Source organism: Genypterus blacodes, unplaced genomic scaffold (assembly GCF_046128005.1).
Source record: "Genypterus blacodes isolate CSIRO-AG114 ecotype Tasmania unplaced genomic scaffold, CSIRO-AGI_Gbla_v1 ptg000104l_1, whole genome shotgun sequence".
NCBI classification, from domain to species: Eukaryota; Metazoa; Chordata; class Actinopteri; order Ophidiiformes; family Ophidiidae; genus Genypterus; species Genypterus blacodes.
Window position 1 is genome coordinate 1,162,501 of NW_027466908.1, and position 21,935 is coordinate 1,184,435.

At 41.9% G+C, this 21,935-nt stretch overlaps 2 protein-coding genes across 3 annotated transcripts; both read right to left on the reverse strand.

The window, feature by feature from the left end:
- Window positions 1-4,821: 4,821 nt before the first annotated feature.
- On the reverse strand, window positions 4,822-11,570 carry LOC143008469 (G-protein coupled receptor family C group 6 member A-like). Of its 2 annotated transcripts, XM_076160248.1 has the most exons (7): window positions 11,310-11,570; window positions 10,994-11,184; window positions 10,407-10,516; window positions 8,479-9,360; window positions 8,119-8,334; window positions 7,799-7,925; window positions 4,822-7,656 (listed from the first exon to the last, which is right to left on the reverse strand). In XM_076160248.1, the coding sequence occupies exons 1-7, from the start codon at window positions 11,519-11,521 to the stop codon at window positions 6,626-6,628; spliced, it is 2,769 nt and encodes a 922-aa protein (XP_076016363.1). In that variant the 5' UTR covers window positions 11,522-11,570; the 3' UTR covers window positions 4,822-6,625. The 2 variants fall into 2 exon arrangements, with proteins under 2 accessions (XP_076016363.1, XP_076016364.1); XM_076160249.1 differs by having other exon boundaries at window positions 10,994-11,570.
- A 4,322-nt stretch (window positions 11,571-15,892) lies between these two features.
- Window positions 15,893-21,218, reverse strand: LOC143008467 (G-protein coupled receptor family C group 6 member A-like). The gene is made up of 7 exons (XM_076160245.1): window positions 20,890-21,218; window positions 20,584-20,774; window positions 19,906-20,015; window positions 18,105-18,851; window positions 17,747-17,962; window positions 17,359-17,485; window positions 15,893-17,216 (listed from the first exon to the last, which is right to left on the reverse strand). The coding sequence occupies exons 1-7, from the start codon at window positions 21,081-21,083 to the stop codon at window positions 16,258-16,260; spliced, it is 2,544 nt and encodes an 847-aa protein (XP_076016360.1). The 5' UTR covers window positions 21,084-21,218; the 3' UTR covers window positions 15,893-16,257.
- Between the last annotated feature and the right edge of the window lie 717 nt (window positions 21,219-21,935).

Sequence of the window (21,935 nt, forward strand, 5' to 3'; positions counted from 1 at the left end):
GAAAACGTCTTCTGGGGCAGCGATGAACAACCATACATTTAAAACTGACGTCAACAACCTTGTTCAGATGTTATTTTCCTGAAAATCACGACATTTTGTAAAATTACAGCCGTGTCACTTTAAAAGCATAAGAACATCTATAAAAAGACGGCAAATGACAGTTAAAGGAGGTATAATTACCACAGAGGGAGTGTTTTTTGTTTTCCTCTTCCGGCCTGTATATGATTACAACCTGACAACTTCAAGCCTGGGCTTATTCGGCCCTGGCTGAGGTATCTGTTCTAGTGAGTGCTTGTATTCAATTTGAGAAATATTGGATTGTGACAGTTTGATAATTGATTATATGCTTATGTGATTATATGCTTGGAAATTGAATTTACGCTGCGACATCACATCCATCGTATGGGAACGTTAATGCCCTTTTCTCTCCCAAAGCCAAAGTCACCATCAGATTTAATAGTTTTAAGTGAGACTACATTCTGTCCCACTGTGCTGCTGCAGTCTGCTCATGTGTCCCCAGCAGGAGGGTCCCACTGGGCAAGACAGGGATTTAAACCTGGAAGCACAGCACCGCACAGCATGGCAGCTTTTTAGTGTGAGTCAGTTTGTGCTGTTGTGGGACGGCGAGAAGAATAGTGTGTGACAGAACAATCCAGATAGAGGAAACTTATGTACGTGGCCAGAGGGAGGGCGATAAAGAAAGACACAGGGACGGAGACAGGCAGCAGAGGACAAATAGAAAAGCGGGGCGGCAGAAAAACAGAGCAATGATCCTGAACAGCCGAGACGAATGACGGAAACTAAGTTGGCGATAAGGTTGTGTTGGGGGTGAAGGCACAAAGGAAGGAGTTTGTGATGGAGGGAAAAGTGCACACTCAGCAATATGGATCCATAGCCCAGGGTAAGCGAAGACAGAGAGAACTCCTCATCAGCACCTAGACCCATCCCAATATCGCTGAGTCATCATCGCCCCCAACACACAGTAGCGGCATAAAAGAAAGAGGGAAAAAAATCACACATCCCTCTTCATCATCATCATCATCATCATCACCATCGATATCACTTCTCAGCCTTGTCATTCCTGCCAGACACAGACACAAAGACGCCGTGCTCAAGACGATTCACTTTGAATTCTCTTTTTGTCTTCCAAGTGAATCGAGCTTTATTGGTGGAGTTCCGTCTCTTTTAAACGGCGCTCCTCAAAGCCTGTTGGGAGAAGCCCGGAGCGATCCGGCATCTTTCCCAGCGCCGCCCTCACACCTGCCCCTGGCAACAACACAATAACTATATGCAAAACTCTTCTTTCACTCTTGAAGTCTCTTCCCTTGTTTCTTCTTTCAGTTTTTAATTAAACAGAAGCAGAGGACTGCAGGAACCTGCTACTAATTACACCGCTGCCTCCCTCCTCCCTCTCTCTATCTCTCTCTCTCTCTCTCTCTCTCTCTCTCTCTCTCTCCCTCTGCTCCTCTATCCTCCCTTCACCTCTCTTTTCTTTTCTGAGCTCTGGAGCTTGGCCAACAGCCTGTGGAGTCACTTACCGGCCACTGCAACGAACAAGAACACACACTCATGCACAGATGATGATATATGCCCTCAAATCACGCACACAGGATGTAAATGTACACAATGCAGACACACACACACACACACACACACACACACACACACACACACACACACACGTACACACACACACACACACACACACACACACACACACACACACACACACACACACACACACACACACACACACACACACACATGTCTCATCTACTCATTCTGACACGTGTAACTGCTTTGACTTTATTCTGAGTGTATGTGTGGCGATTGGCAAGGGTCATAGGCCCCCTAATGAGAGAGAGAGAGAGAGAGAGAGAGAGAGAGAGAGAGAGAGAGAGAGAGAGAGAGAGAGAGAGAGAGAGAGCACGGGACATATTTCACAAGCACAATCAAAACATCTGTACGCACTCTGGCCCCGCCCCCTCCTTCCTCCCCCTCCTCTTCCTCATGTCTCCAATCTAAAATAACCTCTCCTCTGCATCACATTCGTACGGCTCAATTTCTGCTGTGCCTTTTGTGTATGTGTGTGTGTGTGTGTGTGTGTGTGTGTGTGTGTGTGTGTGTGTGTGTGGCCCACCAGCTTTCCATCACACCCCGTTCTCATCCTCCTCTTCTATTCTCCTTCTTTCAGGCGGAAGACTAATACTCTCCCTTGCTTCACTTCTTCACCCCTTTCCTCTGTCTCCCTTCATTACACGGCGTATCTCCTTCTCCCTCCCTCTCTCTCTCAATCTCTCTCCTTTCCACCTTAATACATATTGCTCTTATTTAAGCTCGGGCTCGGAGGTGGCGCTAGCGACACTGTAATTTAACAATGGCTAGTCCAATCCATCACACAGACAATGTACACACACCGCCGCCATGCATCACCTGAGTCTGCAGGCGTGTGTGTGTGTGTCTGCGTGTTTGACGAAAGGGGTGTGAAAGAGGGTGGATGAGTGAGAAGCAATAGGGACATCAGAGCAACACACGCACGCACACACATGCACACACACACACACACACACACACACACACACACACACACACACACACACACACACGCATGCAGGCACGCACACACACACACACACAAACACAGAGAGAGAGAGAGAGAGAGGAAATGATGGCAGAGATAACACAGGCTGTAATATAAACACAGGCGAGTGTAGAATCCCAACGACAGAGGAAACACACACTAATAGCTCAGCGCAGCGTTGGAGAGAGGAGGGAGTGATAAAAGAGTAGCAGCAGATAGATGATAGAGGGAGCAGATAGAGAGATGCAGCTTTAGCTAAAGTAGCTGGACAGCAGGAGTGGGCGGGACACACAAGCCCCCTCTGCTGCAATCAAGCTTCTGTCACCATCTGGACGCCATTTTAAAACCATCAGCTCCAGCTCCCCATGTAAACAAGGGCGCGACCCCAAACATGCTCCCCTCGCTAAATGGGCTCTCTCTGGCAGCTGCAGACCCAAAATGGCTGACTTTGTGGGTTTGCAACTGGAGCCAGAATGGCTGACTCACTGTATTACAGAAGTGGGCATTTTGTTGGTCCATTACTGAAGCTTGTTTGACCTCGCCAAGTAGTTTGCTGTGTGCTACTGGTAGCAGGCAGTGCTCCAAGGAAAGGGCGTTACATGTGTGTCATCTGGTTCCATGACATTGTTAAGCGAAAATATTTGCTAATGTGTAACACACTATTTTAAATGCTGGACCACTGAGCTCTGCCCAACATAGTTTGTTTGTAATGTCATGATGAATGCACCTAATGATGAACATGTATTGAACATGGATCCATAAGGTGCTCTGGTTCTCTATGGGCCTATGAGGTCAATAATAAGGGCTGTTATTGACCAAATGTGTGAGTCTGTATTTCTCTGGTCTCACGTATGTTACTGTTTCATATGTGTGTCACCCAGTGATTACATTATTTTTTCTCTTAATATATTGTTTCTTAATATTTTTTCACATATTTTTATTGCACCAAACACCAAAGCAAATTCCTTTTGAGTCAAAACTGACTTGACAATAAAAATGATTCTGATTCTGACTACATAATTTAATTAATGAAATGTTTGAAAGATACTTGTACTAGTTCATCTGGTTTAAGAATGTTGTGAAAAACACTGATTGATTAAAAGTTGCTAAAAACAAAGAGTAAATATCTCCTGTTATTTTATTTTGATAGGGCGTATAGGAGTTTGGTTGTGGTTAGCTGACTCACAATTTACAGAGTTTACCTGAATTAAGATTGACAACCGTCCCTTTACTGTGATTGGATGTCGTGTCTGATCCAGCCAATCACACGTCAATGTGACGGCGAAGGGGCGGGAAACACAGGTGCTGCAGCTCAGTCTGAAATGCTATGCTAATCGCGGTTAGCATAGCATTCAAAGTAAGTTTGTGTCGTGATCGTTAGTGAGTGATTTGTATCTTAGTGGGACATATGACAGGAATAAACATTTCTTGTTTTTCACCACGATGTGATTCATTTAGATACAATATAAAAAGAGTATTCATCATTTTAAATTGATACAGGTTACTGCCATAAAAGTACCCAGGCCCCGCCCACAGCACGGCAACATGGCGTCATCATTTAAACTCTTCACTTAAACAGCTACATGGGTTTGGCGCTTCATGTGTGTGATGGGAAAGATGCATAGTTGGTCGGGTGAAGAGATTCTTCATACCGCTTACCTTTTAAATGTTTAATGGTTTAATTTTGTAAAGGGAACAAGGATTTTGAGTGACAAATTAGTGAGAATTATGATGTGCTTACATGGTGTGGAACAGAGATTGAGAGATAGTCTATGACAGTGAAAAACAGGGAGCATGTCAGACAGATGTGTGTATCCCTTTGGGGGAATGACCATGTGTGTATGGAGAAACAGTTAAAGATCTGATGCAAAATTCGCACACACACACGCACACAATTGTATGCACACACTCTCACACAAACACAAACACACGTACACAGACACACATATTGTAGGCAGAAGTCTAATAATGACATGGAAATAATATGGTAATGATATGGTAATCTGGCAACATTATTCTACCCACAAGAGACTAGGAGGGAGAAGAACCTGCCACAAACTGCACACACACACACACACACACACACACACACGCAAGGATAAGGTGAAATCTCTGAACTGACATGGTGAATGGCTCAGGAGAGTTTGGCTGGTTTGGGGGAAGGTGTGTGCTGTCATCGTCTATATGTTGAAGGTGAAAATGTTTGGTTGACTTCTGTTTTACTTACTCATTTATTGTTACTGCTTTTATTACACTTTGATAAATTTCCTTCAAAACTGTCAAGTGCATGACAACATAAGACATTGATGTGACCTAACGTACACCATTTTACAGCACTTACAGATAAAACTGGCCTTTTTCCTCTAGGAGAGCAATCCAAATATTAAAACACACCGCAACACAAGGCTGTAGTACATATAATAATGTAGGCACACAGACCCAGAGGATGACAACAGAAAAGTTGGTAGTAAAGCAAAGTGAGGTGAAGTACACCTTTCATTACACAACTCAGTGCGACACTGCCACCCTCTGGTTTAACTTCTACACTACAGCTATTGACATATGACTTACTGTACAGGGTAGTATATTTTTATCCACTTACAGTATATGAATTATCCAAACTTAACAATTTAAACAACACATTATTCAAACAGCATTCTAAGTTAGAGCAAAATGTTCTTGAAGTTGCTTCAATGTAGTGAGTTTATTTTCCTAGCATCAAGAAAGTGATACTATGGTGAATTTACTCAAATTACTGATTTCTGCAACTACAAGCAAGAAATAAAAAACAAACTGTGACCCATTTTTGTAAATGTATAAATGAAAACCATTATATTTTGTAGAGTCTCGAGGCATTTTAAGAATGAAGCTTGGCTGCATCTAAACTACTCTAAATCATGATTAGATTGTAGCTTGAAAAGCTATCCAATTCAAAGTATCTTCCCCAACACTGGGGTAAATATATACAGTATATATCAATGCACTGCATGCAAACTGATTCCAAAGGGAAAAGCAGAGCCCAGATTGCTAGAGCAGGACTATCTTTCCTCCTTATTTCCTCTCCTTCCTTCCTGCTTGGCTGAGCCCCCCCCACGCTGCTCCCTTTAAGTGGGTGTGATTGACAGGTGAGCTATATCCATGCAATATCACCCAGCGCACGTTCCTATTCCCTCCTGGAGCCTTCATCCGCCGCTCAAATTAACCTTCCGTGCCAAAGGGAGGGGGCCCTGCGTGGGCCAATCAGCAGGTGATTAGGCCGGGGGTGGGAGGGGTGAGGGGTCACTGCGATGAGGCCATCGCAAGCCTGATTGGTTTCAATCAGCAGCCTGCCACAAGGACAACTGGGAGCTGAGCCGCAGTGAGCGCTAATCAACGCATCCCACAGTGAGGCATGAACAGTCACTATGTACGTGCACGAGCGCGCACAAACACACACATGAATGGATGGATAGATTGATGTTGGTGTATATACACACTGACAACAGTACACATTAACATCCAGACAGAGAAACACACAGATTTGCACAGCAAGACACAGGATGCAGAAATGAACAGTCAAGACCACAACAGATAAACAGAAAATCACCAGAGAGCAAGAGAGAGAGAGAAAGAGAGAGAATAAGAGAGCACACAGAGGAACCACAGAATCTTAGTAAATTCAATGACTAATTGCATTGGACTCGTTAATTTGACCACTGGCAGATCTGATAGGGGCCCGTGACATTGGTTAGCAATGCTCTGTCCTACAAACCACAACAACACATCTCCTGTGATGTCTCAAATGTGGAACAATCCAGATTCTCTCCGCTACGCCTGATAGGCTGCTAATTCTTGTCGAAACGTGGGGGAAGGAGTGCACAGAAGGGTCATGAAAAGATAAGACGGGGGGAAAAAAATCCCATTTCACTTTGGGAATGCTGGTAAGCTTGGATTTCTCTGCAGCCGCCTGTGATTGTGACTAAAATGCTTTGATTCAATAGCATTCTGGCGATGGGGCAGAGTCTGGAGAAAGTGGACAGTCTGGAGAGTTTGTTGACCTCAGGACTAAACTCTGCTCTGAAGGCGGGTTATTGATCGTTGGTCCATCTCAAAAGCAGGGTTTTGGAGCCCTACAGGTTTTGATGATGATGAGCACAGAATCTTCCCATTGTCATCATAGATGACACCCATGGTATAACACCTGATATCCTGCCGGAATGCAAGTACTGTGTTTGCTTCTTTCTTGCACAGAATGATGTAACACTTTGGCAAGAAGTGACAAAACAGAATGCCATAGGCTGAGAAGAGAATAACAACCATTTCCACAGCTGCAAGGTACTTGCCCTTGACTGTGAAAAACACTGGAACAAAGATGATCCAACTGATGAAATAAATGAGCATTCCAAATGTGATGAACTTTGCTTCATTGTAACTGTTGGGGAGATTCCTGCCCTTGAAAGCAAAGCCAAAGCCAATGAGAGCTAAAAAGGCAATGTAGCTTAGCATGGCTCCAAATGCAGCAAATGGTCTCTCATCACACTCTAACAGACGCAACTGTTTTTCTGGCAGAGAATTCCACTTGGGCTTTGGAGGCTGGAATATTAGCCACAGGGCACAGATGACTACTTGAAGGGACACACACATCCCGATGATGATATAGGGCTTGTAGAGTTTCTTCAGAACCCTGTGAAGGCTGGGGTCAAACTCAAAGGCCAAGATTATTTTATAGGACTTGACCAGGATACATGAAATACACAAGGTGAAGCTCAAGCCAAATAGTACTTGGCGTGCTTCACACTGTAACGGATTGGGCCTCCCAACAAATATGATGACGCTCACAAAGGTACCCAAGAGAGACAAGAGCAGAAGAAGTGATATAGGGCCCACAGAGGCACGGACAACTGGGGTATTCCATCTAGCAATGAAGACGATCCCAGCCACAATGGAAAGCAGTGCCCCCAGAGCTGTAAATGCCAGCAGTACATCACAAAAGATATCAGTCCAATCCAGAAAGACAGCTGTCTTCTGGGTACAGTAGGCACTTCCCCTCTCAGAGTAATGGCTGTCAGCATCACATGGATTACACTTAGTGGAGTCTAGATGCAGAGAACAATGGTCAGTGATATCATGATCTTTCAAGCTTGACACCAAAGTTATTGATGCTGAATTGACGGCATTATCTAAGTAATGAAAATTATTTGTGTTTCAGTATTATGAGGAGTTGGAGCTCAGGCTCACCTGTATAATTGGAGAAGGTGTTCTCAGGGCAGGCCTGACACTGATAGCAGCAAACTGGCTGACCTTTAGCTGACTGCTTCACGTAGCCAGGATGACAGCTTTCTGAGCAGCTGGAAGTTACATTTCCCTGTGGAAACAACCACATTTTCCTCATCATGCTTTTTTGAATGCGTTAAAGAGCAATATGATCCATTAGAGAAGTGTAGGAACAATATAACACAGAAATTGTATATATACAGTGTGGTGAAGTGTGACTCTGTAGAGGACAACGATATAGAGGACGGAGTTGTTCAAAGAAGGAAATGAAAGTAATTGTTTACTGTGAGATTGAGGAATTCTTGTCTTGCACTTGGTGAGGTGAAAGTGATGTTCTTGTTTTGTATACTGTAATGAGCCACAACATTTTGCACATCCAGCATTGCTTGATTTTGCCTCCAGAGGATGATTTCATATCCTGTGTTGAGGTCACCCCGATTGTCAAAAGTGTAGTTTTGCCCTTCCAAGTCAAATGTGGCTTTCTGTAAGGCTCCCAGAAACTGAAAGAAGAAGCGTTAAAGTATTTGAAACATACTGGAAATCTTACCCTTACATGACTCAGATGCATCTTATGATATGGAACTTTACATTTAAAGTTTCATCATGCTGAAGTGTATATGTATACAGCATGTGTGTTTATTCACCTCAAGAGGCTGCAGTCCTGTTTTACAGTCCCTGTTAACACAGAGGTCTGCTGCAGCCTGAGCAACAGCTCTAACAGCCATCCCAACACTGAATACAGCATACGGATGTATGCTCTTCTTCAGCACCTCATTGGCTGACTCGCCTGTTTTTTTTTGCTTCCCTTTTTTCACCGGCTTGAGAGCACGGTTGAGTTCAATGCTGAAATTTCCTTGTGTTGTACTGGCCCTTCCTGTTTTCTCCAGCCTTACATTCCATTCAAACCTCTGTTGCTGCTGCTTTGTCTTGTGTTTCAGCAGAAACCTTCGCAAGAATGTATTGTTCTGATGGTAGTCAGGGTCTGGATCAACGTTACTGAGGTACTGCTTAAACTTAGATGTGTTTCCATTTTTATGAGTAACCCCAATGATCGTTCCTATATCATCCAATGACCAGTTCCCCAGTACCTCCCCTGATTGTGACCAATTGTTACTGGCTACCCAAACTTTCCCTTGGCCTTGTGGATTGCGGAGAAGACCGTCAAAAATATTCTTCATATGGTGTGGTGTGGCAAAGGACACAATGACCCTGACATTTTCATTCCTTAAAATGTTTTTGATTGCATTGTTGATGTACTTCATGAGTGTCTGGTCATCAAGAAACTCTGGAAGTATAGAGGTGAAAGCCAGACAGATGTTGTTTTCTTCGGCTTCATTCTCCATGTGCTGAAGAGCATAGCGGCCATAGTCACCATCAGGTGCCACCACACCAATCCAGTTCCAGTTGTTCTTTTTGAGAATTTGGATGATGGCATCAACTTGGTGATCAACCGCTGGTACTGTTCGCATAAAGTTTGGAAAACGTGTTTTATCACTCAGTAGACCACTGGTTGCACCATAACTTATCTGTGAAATGAAGAACAATCAGAGTGAAATATCAACAGTATGCAGACTATGGTGTTAATTCTACCTTTACAGTAATCCTGGGGCCTATACTACAAAGCACGATTAAGGGGTAAGTCAGCTATGTTGATGCTCAAGTCTGATTTTTCGCTTGTCATGTAGCTGACTGACTTCTGATCTCACTCTGTCAACGCGATAACTGATGCTTGATTGCAATTCTGATCCGGAGCAGAATTTGTTGGAGCTCAGCTGGGCAGAAAAATCAAGCATCGCCTCTTGACCAATCACCTAGTTTGGAAAATAGCATCACCGTTCCTGCAGGATCCCCTTCACAAATCTGTAGGGGGATTCCAGACATAAAGCGTGGCGAGGATATTTAGAAAGCAGCAAAAAATACTTTATTTCCCCAAGAATAGTCTTTGGAAACGCTACAGATTTTCGGCAGAAGGGATTAAGTATTTGTGTACATGTCTTACCTGCTTTTCACACTGTGGGGATTGCAACTAAAACAGTAATGATGAGGAAAATGCTTTGTCTAAGGGTATTGATCACAGGTGAACTTAAACAACTTCAACAAGCTACAGCAATGACACTGACGACAACCAGCTTTATTTAATGTGCGTTTGACATGAATGGCTCAGTGTATAAAAATATATATGTAATATGCACACACAAGCTTCCCTGACGTCAATTATACAGTATATCTGCACTTGACTGTTCCACCTTGTTCCTATAGGCTCGTCTTTGAAGACACGCCGCCTTTTAAGGGAGTGCGCAAGTCACTGAATTAACAAAGCAGGTATTAAGAAATCTTGCAGATTAGTGGTGTCATGATGTCGACAAAGCCTGATTGCAAGGTTCCGATTTTGTCAAGCAAGCTTACACAAACAAGACCAAGGTCTGTTGAACTCCCTTCAAAGTATAGACAACTTAATTTTTTATTATTACAATTATGATCCCAGCTCTGAGGTTTATGGATGCAAAACTCTACCAACCAAAATTTTACAGCTTTACTTGAATCAAGAAAAGTTCTGTCAGCGCAGTCATACCTGAGGGATGTGCTCCAGGTTGAGTTGCCTAGCAACCGCTATGGATACCTCTGAGTTGAAATCACCAATGATAGCCATTACAGGTGGGGAGGGGAACCTTGCACCGATACCTTCATCAAAAGATCAGTATGCATTTAGTTATTCATCAAACATATATTTCTATAGTAATAACTGTTACCACCAGAACAACAACTTCTGCTACTAATGATATTAATGCAGTTATTTCTCGTTATCATAAACTGACAGCACATAACCTAATTTGATGCTTTGGAATCATTAGTCAATTTGATCAAATTCTTTTAGTTTTTTAATGAAGTTTCAGTTTCCTGAGCAGACAGCACGGTAAAGTAAGTGAATGTAGCCTGATATCGGTGTAACAAACAAACATGTCCTCACCGCAAATAAATTAATCAGCCAACTCTTACATTCAAAACGGCAAATAAGGTTTTTGAAATTGTTAATATTTAGATTTCATTTTTGATGATGTTAATAGTAGGTAGAATTAACAACAACATGTGAATATATTATTGTCAACTTTACCTAAAACGAGGGGTTGAAACTTGTATTCACTAGGATTTTTGACTTACATTTGTTGTCATGAAACTCCCCTCTGCCGCCTCGCATGAAGGAGAGGATTCTCTGGAGGGCAGTGGTCGCATCGCCACAGGAGTCTAATATTTGATATCCCAGGGTCAGGTTCCCTAACTTATGGCTCCTGTTTATCTCCTCCACCGCCTGCACCATCATTAGAGAATGGACCAGAAAAGGAGTGCTCAACCTGCTGGATGCAATCACATATCATTTGCAACCCCCCCCCACACACACACACACATACGGCCTTTATTGGAAGTGCACACTATGTTAAACTCACACCTAACAGTACATGTCAGAGTGAAACGTTACCTGTTACACGTCCTTGTTTCGCTGCCATCTTCTGCAGAGGTAACGTCAACACTTTTGTGTATTGGGAATAAACCTCCAATGATGATGTCACCCGGTGCTGTGGCAGCATCAAGATTTCTAATATTAAACTGCTCAGCGTAGACCTGCACTAATAAAACTGAGACAAAACTATAGAAACTAAAACAGTGCTCCATATTCTCCAGCAATTGCATATAGTTATGAGTTGTCCTTCTCTACCCCAAAATCTGATGCACACTACTTCAGAACACCTTGGAGAACATCTCTGAAGTAATATAACAAGCCCCTTTCTAAAGATGAATTATTTGCATCATGCCAACAAGGAAGCGAGATACTATGCAAAGTACAACAGATAAACAGTAGGTACAACTTATCGAATATAGTGATCATATACAAACAATGCTAGTCAAATGTGGCCTTTTCATGGAGTAATGTACGTTGCTAATGTCATCTCAGGTTCGTGCCTCAGTAATAGGATAAACGGCCATTATTTACACACCCCATAGCCCTTACTCAGACATGGCCTAACATGGCCATGTTGGCTTAGTTATCTGACTTTTCAGAAAACCGCTTTGTGGAGTTGCTAGAGAATTTAGGAGACCAAGTCAGTGGAGCCACATGTTAATATTCCAGTTTCCTACATTAAATCTGCCTGAGGCTACATGTCAGTACTTGTGCTTTCCAACTGATCTTTTCGTGCATGGTGACCATTAAGTGATGTACATAGTTAATTTTCGTTTGTGTATAAGGATGGTGCTAGGATGGTTCATGTCTCTTCGTATCGACTGTGGTTCCAGTCACGTCTCTCACTACAATAATTTGGTGAATCAAATGAAAAATATAATTCCATTTGAATGAATTTGGAAGTGCTCTATGCAAATGCCGGACCCATGAACTAATGTTTCTGTCAAGTTAGGAGGGAATTGGCGGAATGGTGCTTTTACACACATGTATATACCCACATGCACTCGCAATTATAGTAGTATAAGAAAAGATAAGATGATGGCACACCTTCAAGCCGTCTGCTTTATCTGTGTGTTATAACAAGTCAGATTTTCTGTCCTCTCCAGATGCTCCTTTCTCTCTCTCTTAAGCAAATGTACTTTAATGCACCTACACACACATTATTTGCCATTTCCTTAGTGTTCCCCAAACGTAAAATGGCTTGATGCCACTGTCACTATGAATAATATCCTTCTTTGATTTTGCCGGCTGATATGGCTGTTGTATTATTTTATTTTTTGGAACAATCATGATTCTCTCCACCACGCCTGATGTTCTGGTAACTGTTGGAAACTGGGGGAAGGACAGAACAGAGGGGTCATTTTCTACAATAGCTCATACTATTGGTCTACTTTGGTGGGTTAAATGCGGGCAGGACACTGATCTGCTCTGATTTTATTTATGTCACCCAGAGTTATAGACTCCTTTGTTGGGGGAATTTCTGTAGAGATGGACGATAGGAATTTTAGTGTGGTGTATAATGTATTTTCTTGGACAAACAAGAGACCCCAGCATGACATGGACCTGAAATAACTTTCTCAAAGCCTCTGAGTCAATCGTGATATTATCAGTTGTATTGCAACAGCGCCACCGGATTTTGTCACTACCTCACACATGGATCACGCAGTTATTGTCCTACTTCCCTCCCTACAAGGAAGAGAAATAAACGCTGACAAGAAGTTGCACTGAAGCAGAAAAGACGCCATGTCCTCCTATTCAAACATGCGGGGCACGGATGTTGATGGTTGTCACACATATTGTATTGGTAATCTCTTCTCAGAACAACATGACACACAATCAACTGTTCCTCTTCCTGTAAATTGAAGAAAATGTTCATATCATATAGTGATATAATGTATTAAATCTTGAAGATGCTTGTTGATGACTCTGAAAGACTTATTTGGCTTCAAGACAAGTTTATTTTCAACACGAATCATTGCCATCACCGCAGATCTCAGTAATTTCATGGGAGACAAAGGAAAGAAAAATTCAGACAATACATGTATTGCACACACAACAGATTAACAAATAATAATTTCCACACTGATCCAGAATAACCGATGGAGATTTCTGCTTTCCTGCTAATAAACTACAGCAAAGGTAGATGCTTTCATATTGACTTACTATCTGATTTCGGTGGATGTTTAGGGTGTTAGTACAGCATTACATCAGCATAATGCCACTAATATCAAAGCTTGCATCAATGTATTTCCTTGCATTTCATTGTAGAATGCTGGCCAGCTTGAATTTCTCCTCAGCAGCCTGTGATTGTGACCAAAAACCCTTTGATTCTGTAGCATTCCAGGCAGTGGCGCAGAGTGTGCAGAAAGTGGATAGTTGGAGAGTTTGATGGTCTCATGACTAAACTCTGGTCTGATTGTAAGTTTGGTGATGGCAGATTTCTTATGGCTTACATTTGTTGTCCTGAAACTCCCCTCTGCCTCCTCTCATTAAGGAGAGGATTGTCTGGAGGGCAGTGGTCACATCGCCACAGGAGTCTAATATTTGATATCCCAGGGCCAGGTTCCCTAACTTATGGCTCCTGTTTATCTCCTCCACTGCCTGCACCATTATTAGAGAATGGACCAGAAGAGGAGTCCTGAACCTGCAGGATGCAATCACATATCATATGCAACCCCCCCAAACACTTACAGCTTTTATTGGAAGTGCACACTATGTTAAACTCACACCTAACAGTACATGTCAGAGTGAAACGTTACCTGTTACATGTCCTTGTATCGCTGCCATCTTCTGCAAAGGTAACGTGAACACTTTCATGTATTGGGAACAATCCTCCAATGATGATGTCACCCGGAGCTGTGGCAGCATCACGATTTCTGATACTAAACTGCTCAGTGTAGACCTGCACTAGTAAAACTGAGACAAAACTATAGAGACTAAAACAGTGCTCCATATTCTCCAGCAATTGTTTACGGTTATTTGGCTGTCCTTCTCTTCCAAAACATCTGATCCACACTACTTCAGAACATCTTGGAGAACATCTCTAAAGTGGAAAACAACCTCCTTACCAAATATGAATCATTTGCATCATGCCAACAAGGAAGAGAGATACTATGCAAAGCGTAAACAGAAAAGCAATGACAGGTAAGAGTTATCAAATGTTGTCATCATATACAAACAAGCTAATGTCATCTCAGATTCGTAACAGGATAAACACCCATTATTTACATACACCATACCCCTTATTCAAACATGGCCTAACATAGCTATGTTGGTTTAATTTCAAACAACTAACAACTGTCTGACTTTTCAGATAACCGCTGTGTGGAGAGTTGGCAGAGAATGAAGCGGACAGAGTTGCTTGAGGCCAAATGTAAATATTCATGTTTCCTACATTGGATCTGCCTGAGGCCACATTTCCTGAATTTTCAAACATTTTAATTTAATTCCTTCAGATGTGTTTTGTGATTCCCCCCTCAAAACTATCATTACAGAAGGTTCCTGGTTACTGGTTTTCGAAATCAAATTCATGTTTTTGCTGGAGCATGATTCAGCATGTGACAGAGCGAATTCTGCTAATTCAGGGAAACTGAGTTTGTAGACATCACAGGGAGGCGGATGCCAACTCACTCATTTTCTTAACCCTGACCTTTGTTAATGTTTACTGTGGAATCCAGCTTGACAGGGAAATGCCAACTGGCAAAGGTGAAGGGACGTTCATAATTTCTGTCAAGGTGGAGCTTCTTGCCAACAATTACGCAACTCTATACAAACAAACAGACAATCTCCAATTTTCCTTTCTGACCCTGCTGTAATGCAAAAGCCGGACCCCTGAACTAATGTTTCTGTCAAGTTTGGAGGGAATTGGAGGAATGGTGGTTGTTTTATTCACGTTCATACGCACACACATACATATCCATATGCGCGCTCCAATTATAGTAGTGATAAAAAAGACAAGATATAAGATGAGATAAGATATAAGATGTTTACTGGCACACCTTCAAATTATCAGCTACTCCGGTGTTTTATGGCGTTCAGATTTTCTGTCCTCTCTAGATGCTCCTTTGTCTCTCTTGAGCAAATATACTTTCATGCACCTACACACACAGTCTCACCTACACCTACACATGTTTCCTAAGTGGTCCCCAAACATAAAATGGCTTGATGCCACTGTCAATATGAATGGACCTGAAATAACTTTCTCAAAGCCTCTGAGTCAAACGTGAAAGTATCAGTTCTATTGCAACAGTGCCACTGGATTTTGTCACTACCTCACACATGCTCACACCATGCAGTTATTATCTTACTTCCCTTCCTACAAGGAAGAGAAATAAACGTTGACAAGAAGCACAAGACGCACAAACAACTGTTCCTCTTCCTGAAAATGTTCATATCATACCTGGTTTAATGCATTAAATCTTGAAGATGCTAGTTGATGACAAGACTTATTTGGCTTCAAGATAAGTTTATTTTCAACACAAATCATTGCCTTCACCGCAAATCTCAGTAATTTCATGGGAGACAAAGGAAAGAAACAATCAGATATACAAATGAATACATACATAACATATTAACAAAAAATCATTTCCACACTGATCCAGAATAACACCATGGAAATTTCTACTTTCCTGCTAATAAACTACAGCAAAGGTAGATGCTTTTCATATTGACTGACTTTCTGATTTACGTGGCTGTTTTGGGTGTTAGTTCAGCATTACATCAGCATAATGCCATGTATTTCCTTGCATTTTACGTGAGAATGCTGGCAAGCTTACATTTTTTTCCTCAGCAGCCTGTGATTGTGACCAAAAACATTTTGATTCAGTAGCATTCAGGGCAGCGGCGCAGAGTGTGCAGAAAGTGGATAGTCTGGAGAGTTTGATGGTCTTATGACTAAATTCTGGTCTGATTGTAAGTTTGGTGATGGCAGGTCCATCTCAAAAGCAGGGTTTTGGAGCCCTACAGGTTAGGATGAGGAAGAACACTGATCCTTCTTATCCTCATCATGGACGTCACCCATGGAAAAGCTCCTGATATCCTGCCGGAATGCAAGTACTGTGTTTGCTTCTTTCTTGCACAGAATGATGTAACACTTTGGCAAGAAGTGACAAAACAGAATGCCATAGGCTGAGAAGAGAATAACAACCATTTCCACAGCTGCAAGGTACTTGCCCTTGACTGTGAAAAACACTGGACCAAAGATGATCCAACTGATGAAATAAATGAGCATTCCAAATGTGATGAACTTTGCTTCATTGTAATTGTTGGGGAGATTCCTGCCCTTGAAAGCAAAGCCAAAGCCAATGAGAGCTAAAATGGCAATGTAGCTTAGCATGGCTCCAAATGCAGGAAGTGATCTCTCATCACACTCTAACAGACGCAACTGTTTTTCTGGCAGAGAATTCCACTTGGGCTTTGGAGGCTGGAGTATTAGCCACAGGGCACAGATGACTACTTGAAGGGACACACACATCCCAATGATGATATAGGGCATGTAGAGTTTCTTCAGAACCCTGTGAAGGTTGGGGTCAAACTCAAAGGCCAAGATGATTTTATAGGACTTGACCAGGATACATGAAATACACAAGGTGAAGCTCAAGCCAAATAGTACTTGCCGTGCTTTACACTGTAACGGATTGGGCCTCCCAACAAATATAATCACGCTCACAAAGGTACCCAAGAGAGACAAGAGCAGAAGAAGTGATATAGGGCCCACAGAGGCACGGACAACTGGGGTGTTCCATCTAGCAATGAAGACGATCCCAGCCACAATGGAAAGCAGTGCCCCCAGAGCTGTAAATGCCAGCAGTACGTCACAAAAGATATCAGTCCAATCCAGAAAGACAGCTGTCTTCTGGGTACAGTAGGCACGTCCCCTCTCGGAGTAATGGCTGTCAGCATCACATGGATTACACTTAGTGGAGTCTAGATGCAGAGAACAATGGTCAGTGATATCATGATCTTTCAAGCTTGACACCAAAGTTATTGATGCTGAATTGACGGCATTATCTAAGTAATGAAAATTATTTGTGTTTCAGTATTATGAGGAGTTGGAGCTCAGGCTCACCTGTATAATTGGAGAAGGTGTTCTCAGGGCAGGCCTGACACTGATAGCAGCAAACTGGCTGACCTTTAGCTGACTGCTTCACGTAGCCAGGACGACAGCTTTCTGAGCAGCTGGAAGTTACATTTCTCTGCGGAAACAAACACATTTTCCTCATCATGCTTTTTTGAATGCGTTAAAGAGCAATATGATCCATTAGAGAAGTGTAGGAACAATATAACATTGAAATAAATAAAAGTGATGTAATGAATTGATAGGATGTTTGAAATATGAATTGTGGTGAAGTTTGACTATGTAGAACAACAATATACCATAGATGACAGAGCTGTCTGTTCAATGGAGGAAATTAAGAAATCAAAGACAAGAAACACTATGGAAAGTAATTATTTACTGTGAGATTGAGGAATTCTTCACTTGCACTCTTGGAGGTGAAAGTGATCTTCTTGTCTTGTGTACTGTAATGAGCCACAACATTTTGCACATCCAGCATTGCTTGATTTTGTATCCAGAGGACGATTTCATATCCTGTGTTGAGGTCACCCCGATTGTCAAAAGTGTAGTTTTGCCCTTCCAAGTCAAATGTGGCTTTCTGTAAGGCTCCCAGAAACTGAAAGAACAAGTGTTAAAGGATTTGAAACATGCTGGAAAAATCTTACATGACGCTTACATGACTCAGATGATATTGAACTTTACAATTGATGTTTCATCATGCTGAAGTGCATATGTATACAGCATGTGTGTTTATTCACCTCAAGAGGCTGCAGTCTTGTCTTACAGTCCTTGTTAACACAGAGGTCTGCTGCAGCCTGAGCAACAGCTCTAACAGCCATCCCCACATTGAATACAGCATATGGATATATGCTCTTCTTCAGCACCTCATTGGCTGACTCGCCTGGTTTTATTTCCAGCAGAAACTTTTGCAAGAATGTATTGTTCTGATGGTTGTCAGGCTCTGGATTGAGATTACTGAGGTACTGCTCAAACTTGGATGTGTTTCCATATTTAAGAGTAATCCCAATGATTGTTCCCACATCATTTAATGACCAGTCCCCCAGTGCCTCCCCTGATTGTGACCAGTTGTCACTGGCTACCCAAACTTTCCCCCGACCTTGTTGATTGTAAAGAAGACTGTCAAAAATATACTTCATATGGTGTGGTCTGGCAAAGGACACAATGACTGTGACATTTTCATTGTCAATAATGCTTTTGATTGTATTGTTGATGTACTTCATGAGTGTCTGGTCACCCAGAGCATCTGGAAGTATAGAGGTGAAAGCCAGGCAGATATTGTTTTCTTCGGCATGATACTCCAGGCGCTGAAGAGCATAGCGGCCATAGTCTCCATCAGGTGCCACCACACCAATCCAGTTCCAGTTGTTCTTTCTGAGAATTTGGATGATGGCATCAACTTGGTGATCATCTTCTGGTGCTGTTCGCATGAAGTTTGGAAATCGGTTTTTATCACTCAGTATACCACTGGTTGCACCATAACTGATCTGTGATAGGAAGATTTTAATCAGAGTGAAATATCAACACTATGCAGACGATGGTGTAAATTCTACTTTTACACCAATCCTGGGGCCCATACTATGGAGCAGGAGTAAGGGGTTTGTCAGCTATGTTGAAGATCAAGTTAGATTTTTCTGTGTCATGAAGCTGACTGACTTCTGATCACACTCTGTCAGCACAGTAGCTTATGCTCTATGGCAATTCTGGTCCAGAGCAGAATTTGTTGAGCTTAGTTGCGCAGAAACATGGAGCACCGCCTCTTGACCAACCACCGCGTTTGGAAAATAGGAGCAGCGTTCCTGCAGGATCCCCTTCACATATCTTGAGGGGGTTTCCCGGTAAAAAGCGTGGCGAGGATATTTAGATAGCAGCAAAATCAACTTAATTTCCCCAAGGATGTTTTTTGCCAAAGCTACAGATTCTCTGCGGAAGGCATACAGTATTTATTTACAAGTCTGACTTGCTTTGCCGTGCATTTCACACTGCCAGGATTGTATCTAAAACAATAATGATGAGAATAATGCTTAGTCTAAGGTATTGATCACAGGTGACTTCTTATGAACAAGATACAGTAAGACACTGAAGATAACTTTTTTTGTGAAGGAAGTCAAATCAAATCCAGGTTTATTTGACATGGATGGCTCAGTGTTCTTTACATAGAAGCATAAAAATAGGACAATATCTGCACACAAGCTCCTCTGACATGACCATCTTGTACCTTAGGCTCATCTTTGCCAACACGCCCCCTTTTAAGGGATTGCGCACATCTCTGCATTAACAGGCCGGCATTAACAAATCTTGCTGATTGGCCTGATTGCAGGTTTCAATTTGGTCAAACCTGTGTTTGTAACTTTAAAGTATGTTTAAGTCAGTCTGTTGAACTTCCTTCATAGTATAGACCCCTTAACTGAACCTGTTGTTGTTTTTGTTTTGTTTTTTACTATTTTGATCCCAGCTCTGAGGTTATAGATGCAAAACTCTACCAAACAAAATTTTACAGCTTTACTTGAATCAAGAAAAGTTCTGTCAGCGCAGTCATACCTGAGGGATGTGCTCCAGGTTGAGTTGCCTAGCAACCGCTATGGATACCTCTGAGTTGTGATCACCAATGACAGCCATGACAGGTGGGGAGGGGAACCTTGCACCGATACCTTCATCACAAGATCAGTATCCATTTAGTTATTCATCAAACATATATTTCTATAGTAATAACTGTTACCACCAGAACACAACTAGTGCTTCTAATGATAGTAATGCAGTTATTTCTCTTTATCATAAACTGACAGCACATAACCTAATTTGATGCTTTGGAATCAATGGATAATTGAATCAATATAAAAGTGAATTGAATTTTTCTTTTAATAAGGTTTCAGTTTCCTGAGTAGACAGCAAGGTAAAGTGAATGAATGTAGCCTGGTATCCGTGTAACAAACAAACATACAGCATGTCCTCAAAGCATATGACAAAATAATGAGACAATTCTTAAAATCAAATCAGCAAATTAGGTTTTTCAAATTGTTAATATTTAGATTTTATTATTAATGACATGATATTGGTAGTAGGCAGAATTGACTTGATTCTCAGCCGTGATACACAAAGTGTTACTAGACCAACATGGGATTTCATTATTGTCAACTTTACCTAAAAATATTGGTTGGAACTATATCAACAGCAAAATTAGTGACGGATGTTAATAAGGGCAGATTTCTTATGACTTACATTTGTTGTCCTGAAACTCCCCTCTGCCTCCTCTCATGAAGGAGAGGATTGTATGGAGGGCAGTGGTCACATCGCCACAGGAGTCTAATATTTGATATCCCAGGGTCAGGTTCCCTAACTTATGGCTCCTGTTTATCTCCTCTACTGCCTGCACCATTATTAGAGAATGGACCAGAAGAGGAGTCCTGAACCTGCAGGATGCAATCACATATCATATGCAACCCCCCCAAACACTTACAGCTTTTATTGGAAGTGCACACTATGTTAAACTCACACCTAACAGTACATGTCAGAGTGAAACGTTACCTGTTACATGTCCTTGTATCGCTGCCATCTTCTGCAAAGGTAACGTTAACACTTTCATGTATTGGGAACAATCCTCCAATGATGATGTCACCCGGAGCTGTGGCAGCATCACGATTTCTGATACTAAACTGCTCAGTGTAGACCTGCACTAGTAAAACTGAGACAAAACTATAGAGACTAAAACAGTGCTCCATATTCTCCAGCAATTGTTTACGGTTATTTGGCTGTCCTTCTCTTCCAAAACATCTGATCCACACTACTTCAGAACATCTCTAAAGTGGAAAACAACCTCCTTACCAAAGATGAATTATTTGCTTCATGCCAACAAGGAAGAGCGATACTATGCAAAGCGTAACAGAAAAGCAATGACAGGTAAGAGTTATCAAATATACAAACAAGCTAATGTCATCTCAGATTCGTAACAGGATAAACACCCATTATTTACATACACCATACCCCTTATTCAAACATGGCCTAACATAGCTATGTTGGTTTAATTTCAAACAACTAACAACTGTCTGACTTTTCAGATAACCGCTGTGTGGAGAGTTGGCAGAGAATGAAGCGGACAGAGTTGCTTGAGGCCAAATGTAAATATTCATGTTTCCTACATTGGATCTGCCTGAGGCCACATTTCCTGAATTTTCAAACATTTTAATTTAATTCCTTCAAATGTGTTTTGTGATTCCCCCCTCAAAACTATCATTACAGAAAGGTTCCTGGTTACTGGTTTTAGAAATCAAATTCATGTTTTTGCTGGAGCATGATTCAGCATGTGACAGAGCGAATTCTGCTAATTCAGGGAAACTGAGTTTGTAGACATCACAGGGAGGCGGATGCCAACTCACTCATTTTCTTAACCCTGACCTTTGTTAATGTTTACTGTGGAATCCAGCTTGACAGGGAAATGCCAACTGGCAAAGGTGAAGGGACGTTCATAATTTCTGTCAAGGTGGAGCTCCTTGCCAACAATTACGCAACTCTATACAAACAAACAGACAATCTCCAATTTTCCTTTCTGACCCTGCTGTAATGCAAAAGCCGGA